The 7,358-nt window shown below is 37.1% G+C and overlaps 1 protein-coding gene across 1 annotated transcript; it reads right to left on the bottom strand.

Moving 5' to 3' along the window:
* Window positions 1-5,580: 5,580 nt before the first annotated feature.
* Window positions 5,581-6,367, bottom strand: LOC129571770 (uncharacterized). The gene is made up of 4 exons (XM_055451626.1): window positions 6,189-6,367; window positions 6,072-6,095; window positions 5,962-5,994; window positions 5,581-5,884 (listed from the first exon to the last, which is right to left on the bottom strand). Exons 1-4 carry the CDS (start codon window positions 6,245-6,247, stop codon window positions 5,671-5,673), a joined length of 330 nt encoding a protein of 109 aa, XP_055307601.1. The 5' UTR covers window positions 6,248-6,367; the 3' UTR covers window positions 5,581-5,670.
* Between the last annotated feature and the right edge of the window lie 991 nt (window positions 6,368-7,358).

The raw sequence follows: 7,358 nt of genomic DNA, 5'->3' as shown, positions 1-7,358 counted from the left end.
ACCCATATTCAAAAAGGGCGCCAGATCGGACATTGAAAACTACAGGTACATAGCAAAACTTCCAACGATCGCTAAATTCTTCGAGCACCTCGTCAACGTAAATTTGCTTGAAAGTGTTCGTGATCGCATCTCGTCTAACCAACATGGCTTTATGAAAGGACCATCTACAGCATCAAACCTAACCGAGTTTGTGTACTACGCCCAGAGTGGCTTGAACATTGGAGCTCAAGTTGATGTCCTGTACACGGACTTTACGAAAGCCTTCGATCGAGTTGATCACAGCATTTTGATCCAGAAGTTGGAAACATTCAATCTGCCTCAAAACTTGCTGGCATGGCTTAAGTCGTACCTGGAAAATCGTGCCCAATTTGTCAAACATGGAGCAAGTGAGTCGGTCGACTTTACAGCGTCGTCGGGTGTCCCACAGGGGAGCCACCTCGGTCCAACACTGTTCCTGCTGTTCATCAACGACATCGTGGATCAAATGCCCCCAGACATCATGATATTATTGTTTGCTGACGATATCAAAATTGCCAAAATCATCAAATCTCAGCAAGATTCGGAGATATTGCAACAAGCCATCGACAAACTTAAACACTGATGTGATGTGAATTTGCTGCACCTTAACCTCAAAAAATGTGCAGTACTATCTATCTTCAAGAAACGTGAGCATTTGGATAAAAGCTACACCTATGGCGACCACACCTTCGACAAATTGACTGAACATAAGGACTTGGGTGTTCTAATTGACAGAAAGCTATCTTTTGCCAAACACATCGAAATCGCTGTATTTTGCATTGGTTCAATCTCACGTCGACTACTGCGCTATGGTATGGCTTCCATTCCACAAAATTCACAGCGACAAAATCGAATCCGTGCAACGCCAATTCACTATGTACGCTCGTCGAGAATACCCATCCGTGCATAACCAATACTCAATCACACCGTATGAGCAGCGATTGTCAGACTTGAACATGATTAGTCTTCGCCGTTGACGTGTCATCGCGTCATTGACATTTTTCTTCGACATCATCAACGGTAACGCTAACTGTCCAACAGTTAGTGACCAAGTCTCATTCCATCATGGCCGTTCGTTGAGACACAGTGAGCAATTCAAGGTCAATGACAAGCACATGAAGTTGGTGAGTGAGGCTCCAATTCCTCAAATATGCAAAATGGCGAACATGGTGCCACAATTGTTCACAACAGCTACCTCGAAGACGAATTTTGCATCATCGGTTCGCAAAATGGCGGACACCACTTTTGGATCGCTTGCAAACTCAAATGACTACCTGGCCGCCTCGTCAATTTTTCATCCAGGTAACCTCATTTTTTTGTATATGTTCTCTACGAGAACACGTAGATACTATACACATTAATTATGGAATTACGATTTTCATGTTGCCGTTAAACCCGACCCATGATCTCAAGCGGACGAACCCATCAAGGACAACACAGATTGCCCGTGTGCCATTTTCTTTGGGATGCCGCTGATTGCAACAAACATGAGCGGGGCTGAGTGCAAATTTCCAACCACCCGCGCGGTATTCAACTGAGCTCACACAAATCACGCAGCAAAAATAAATACTAAAATTCTGACGAATTATTTTCCGTACATTCCTTCCATATGTATTGAAATGATGATACCTTTCTGTGATGTTTACACTTATTTATTGTAAATTCATTTTGTTCTTTGTTAAAGTCATCCACGAGTTGGCGACTTAATATTCTTATCATTGAAATCAAATTTGAATTATTTATCAAATAGCATCAAATGCTCTAGTTACGTTTCAAATCATAGTCCATGTCAACTCAATGCACTCTGCATAGAGGTGTCAACGGACAAAATTTTGTCCGTTCGTCCGTCCGAACATTTCTTGAAAAAATTCGGACGTCCGGTCCGAATGTCCGAAAACCGAAAAAAATTTTCGGACGTCCGGTCCGAATGTCCGAAAACCAAAATTTTTTTTCGGACGTCCGGTCCGAATGTCCGAATTTATTTTCGGACGGACGGACGGACAAGGGGTTTGTCCGAACTTTTCAAATTTTTTCGGACGTCCGAAGTTTTTTCGGACGTCCGAAAATTATACGGACGTCCGAAAAAAATTCAAAGCCAAAAAAAATATTCGAGCCAAAAAAAAATATATTAGTTTGTATATTAGTTGGTTTACACTTTTTGGTAAACGTTTTTACGTTGGTTGTTGCACTTTGAAACTAAAATATTCTGAGGGAATTTGTTTGTCGCAACGGATCAATTGTGGGATTAGAAAGAAATCATTGGAGCCGAGAAAATTTTCTTTTGAATTTTTTTTTGGCTCGAATATTTTTTTTTGGCTTTGAATTTTTTTCGGACGTCCGTAAAATTTTCGGACGTCCGAAAAAACTTCGGACGTCAGAAAAAATTTGAAAGGTTCGGACAAACCCCTTGTCCGTCCGTCCGTCCGAAAAAAAAATTCGGACATTCGGACCGGACGTCCGAAAATTTTTTTTGGTTTTCGGACATTCGGACCGGACGTCCGAAAAAAAATTTCGGTTTTCGGACATTCGGGCCGGACGTCCGAATTTTTTTTTCGGTTTTCGGACGGACGGACACTATTGTCCGAATTTTTGTCCGTGTCCGTTGACATCTCTAACTCTGCAATCAACATGGATCTGCCTTTACAGACGTAAAACCAGAGATGGTTGATCGTTTACCGCAAGTGTATGGAAATGTGTATCGGTATATACTTAAACGTTTACCTTTGCGTTGAACGCGCGGAGCACATGCGTCAACTCATATTTTAGTGAGAGCGGACGCGTTATTTAACGCAAAGGTAAATCAATGTAAATATACCGTACTGTACCGAGTACAGTAAATTCAACGAATTGATATACATTTACTCCATCTCTGCGTAAAACTTCTCGTCAATTTATCTACTGGGATAAATTGAACGACGACTTTTGCTGTCCTAGAGTCTCAAATTAACGCGTAATTAAACGCTTCACATAGCCTTTGTCCCTTGGAAACGTTTACCAAAGGTTATCTTGGACCGTTTGCCATAGACAAATATCAGGCATTTCCATCTTGGTTGCATGACTGTTTTCGTTTTCATGTTCCTACTATTGTGATTACCGCATAATTTACGAAAAGAGCCAGGTTTTTAACGAGGCGAGAACTGATAGTTATCGAAACCTACTGCTACTAATTGTTTATTATTTTAAATATGTAACAGTCTTGCACTCTTTTCCTGCCATACCTCAATCAAAACCCACATTATATTCAGCCAGAGCTTGGCGGTGTTTAATAAAAAAAAATAAAAAATAAATAAATTTCACTTGGGGCCCTGGATTCCCCAAAAACCGTCATAGTGTTATCCTATTGTCAAAACGCTCAAGAAAAATTCACTAATTCAAGCTGAATGCATCGGAGATTGATTTGTTTTCAAGCAAAAAGAATCGATCTGGATGAATGACCATTTCGCAGCGATTCCAAAACTTTGAGTTATTATGCATTCTAGCTTTTTTATAAATTACAATTTCAAGAATAATTACAGAAATGGTCAAGATATGGAGAACTAAAAAAACAATAATTATTCCAAAGATATTGGCCATTTTCAAATGTATGTAAAATTTTGTTATGTCCTTAGATTGTGTGTTTATTTGGCTAGCGTCTGAATGCCATTTTTTGATAAGACCACTTGCACTCGCAACTCCAATTAATTCATTCAATTCATTGTAATAATGAAAATCGTTGTGGACCAAAAATGTTAATGCATACTCGTAAATAATATCCGAATTTCCGAAACAATAAAACGGCGCAACAAAATTCCTACTCAAAGCATATGCATGTGAGACTGTTACTGCCAGTTTGGCATTCTGTTGAAGTTGTCCCAAGCATAAATCCATATTTCCACAGGCTTCAAAATCTTTGACCATGTTCGATGGGTATGTCTGAAAAATATTCAAAATAGGATTCAATAATTTATGATACCAAATAACAACTCACTTCATTTTGTTTTAGTAGATGCTGCAGTGCAAATTCATCCCCAATGAGTTTTCCACAACTTCTTGTATCGACTCAATTTGATTTTCATAAATTAAACTCGTCAGAAAATTTAAAACAAATGCAAGAATTATGATGGCAAATAACATCATTCCGAACATGCAACAAATAAAAAAAATTCGATGTGGAATGAATTTTGGATTCAAACTGAATGTATAACCACAAAAAAAACGGAGTGCAGCAATTGTTATTCGATTCCAGTCCCATTTTAAGGTTTCAAATGGCTGGAAATAGTATTCTAAAGCGATACATACGGCCAACGTTATTGCACAACATATTTATAAAAGTGGATCTTTACATGAATAGATTTTGCCAAATTGGAATGGACTGCTTTCTCCGGACACACCATATAAATTTATCACGATAATATACATGTGAGGCAACGTGGCGTTTATTCTTTACAATACTTTCATCTAATGCACCTATGTACACATCAACTTCCTATATTTGTTATTTGAAGACAATCACAAGTGCTTACCTTGATTCTGCTGGTTTCACAAGCAAATTTGGTGATGAATTAACTGGAACGTAATCAATTTGAATGTTGAACATTTTAGAAAAATTCTCAATTATCTCGACACATCCAAACCCTTTAGCGCACCGTTGCGATCGACAACTACAAAGGGTTTTCTTTCCGAAAACGCTACTGTAACTTTTTGATCAAAACCTTTCGCAATTTCAATGAAAAGTATTTCGATGATCAGCCACGTTAATAACATATTGATATAAAGCTCCGACCAATGACAAATCGAGATATTGAATGGTCGCAAACTGTGTGATTCCATTTGATGCATCATAGTGCATCCATTATAATAAATCGTTTGGTTTCTACTATTATGTCGTTGATATCATTTTGTTGTAAACTAATTGACTAAACTCACGTCAGCTGCAGTAGACAACAGGATGATTAGAAACCCATTAACTTGTGTAATTTACACATTGAATTGTAAATTCCATTAATCTGAGTTTCCAATGTACAAGGAAATACAGAATATATGTGGACCATTAATTAGTTTGTTCGTGCATTGCACGGAATCCAACATGATTTTCATTTTCGAACTGCGTTTAATGTTTCTGACGTCGAACTTAACCCTCTAATGCATACAACCGCCTCTAGTCGGGCAACATTTGAATGCCTGTAGAACGTAAACCGTGCATCGGATCACATTGCTTCAAAGAGAATTTTTATTCGTCAATGTTTTTTCTTCATCTTTGTCTTTGGCAATATTTGTCCATGTAGTGTGATTGTAAAGTTATAAACAAAAATGTGCGCAAAAACAAAAATTTGACAAAATAAATTATTCGAACTCGAAACTAGACACATTTCTGACACTTTTAAACAATGGAATTGATTGTTTCTGATTTATTTCAATCGCATTTCCTGACTAAACCATGAGGAATCTAGGATTATGAATATTTTTTTAAATATCCATGGCCAAAAATCAACCAAGTACCAGTACTCCCAGCCCTGGGAAAAATTAATGCATTAGAGGGTTAAATATTTAATAAATAATATGAAGCCATACATAGTTTTTCGATACAATTTTATTATTTCTTTTCATGTTCAAAATGTAATTCTTTTCCAACATTTTTTCAGGTCATTTCAGCAATAGATTTTTCACTATTCTCTAACCTCTTCTTCTTTTTGATGCTGATTGCGTTTCTTCTGGTGCTCTATCCTTTCCTTTAACAAGTGTTTCTTCCGATGGCAAATGGTTCAGTATAGCTTGATTCTCGCTATTTACATTCAATGAGTTAAGCCTTTCAATTAGCGCATAAGGATTTAAGGCCGGAGATTCATGTTTTTCAGGTGTGACAGGAGATTCCTTTTTAATATTTCCTCTAAAGTTTCGAAAAAAATTATAAGTCGATATTCTAGAAGATATTTACAAATGAAATAAACTAAGAAATAAACATACCCGGTCCCAGAAGATTCCCCCTTATAATGCCCTCTAAAGTTTCGAAAAAAATTATTATTCGATACTCTAAAAGATATTTGCAAATGAAATAAACTAAGAAATAAACATACCCGGTCCCAGCGACATTGATTGGCCTATGAAAAATATACAGTAAAAAATATTAAATCCAAAAGTATTTGTTTAATGCTGAATAAAATTCAAATCATCTATGAATGTTGAGCGCTTACAGAGTTATGGCCACCAAAACGATCAGAGCGAGTACAAAAAATCTGCGAAAGAACACCATTTTTGTTGGTTATTAAATTAACTTTTTGAGATGAATCTCCAAATTAGTCTGACGACCCTTTGTTTTTGCATCGGTTTTATAGTAAAGATTCGCGAATTATTCACATATTTTCGCAAATGGTTTCAAGAACACACTTCAATTTTGGAGCGTTTTTGGATAAGAATTTGTTGGAAGATAACAAAATTTGTTTTCGTGTAAGAACTAAGCCACGTAGAGGACATGTCTATAAGGAGAATAAAACTGTTGTTTCAACAATCGTCATGTATCATGATTCATGGGTAACATGATCAATGCTGAACACCACCAAGCTTTATTACAACAGCACATTAGTGAAATTACCCGGGATACACAGGGTGTTCTAAACCGGGGCGAGGAAATGTGATGACATATGGCTATATAACGATCGGCTGACATAATAAACAAGAATATCGACGATGTAAACTGTGTAATCGATGTACTAACCAAATATGCTTTGCACATCGCACCACCGAATACCCAATGGCCCATATTCATTGTGGCAATCAGAAATGGAATTCCATCAAGAAGCATTCGTCTGCAATAGCCAAATTCAAAATGTAGTTGTTCGTAACCGTTTGCAATCTTTTTTCTCCCAACACCACATATATAACTAGAGTATTGCCTAACAAGCCAACGCAACCTATGCAACAATACATGACCATGAAAAATATATTTGCCATTGGCATATGATTTGGCGGACAGCCGAAATCTGGATGGGTTGAAGAGTTTGTTGTGTTGACAGCAAATTCTGAAAAAAGTTCCTCACTAATATCGGTTGTCCCATTGTAATCAGCAAAATAGCTAGATGTTGAGCTTGAGTTACCGCTGTACATTATTATAAGTGGCCTACACACTTCAATTTTGGAGCGTTTTGGATAAAAATTTGTTGGAAGATAACAAAATTTGATTTCGTGTAAGAACTAAGCCACGTAGAGGACATGTCTATAAGGAGAATAAAACAGTTGTCAAGAAGAAAAATAGTTGTTCCAACAATCGTCATGTATCATAATGAATTTCATGTGCCGCATCGATTTGAAATTGGGAACGCAAACAAAGACTCTGAAATTCCAATTCTAATAATCCAAATATTCTC

This window comes from Sitodiplosis mosellana, unplaced genomic scaffold (assembly GCF_009176505.1).
Source record: "Sitodiplosis mosellana isolate CC-2019 unplaced genomic scaffold, AAFC_SMos_1.0 Smas_scaffold_3275, whole genome shotgun sequence".
NCBI classification, from domain to species: Eukaryota; Metazoa; Arthropoda; class Insecta; order Diptera; family Cecidomyiidae; genus Sitodiplosis; species Sitodiplosis mosellana.
Note: the sequence above shows the minus strand (reverse complement) of the source record. Positions and strands in the feature narration are given on the sequence as shown.

Coding starts and splice junctions, on each gene's coding strand:
- LOC129571770 (XM_055451626.1), bottom strand. CDS start 6,247: ATGGTGTTCTTTCGCAGATTTTTTGTACTCGCTCTGATCGTTTTGGTG. Junction 6,096..6,188: donor GTTTTGGTGGCCATAACTCT/GTAAGCGCTCAA, acceptor TATTTTTCATAG/GCCAATCAATGTCGCTGGGA. Junction 5,995..6,071: donor ATCAATGTCGCTGGGACCGG/GTATGTTTATTT, acceptor TCGAAACTTTAG/AGGGCATTATAAGGGGGAAT.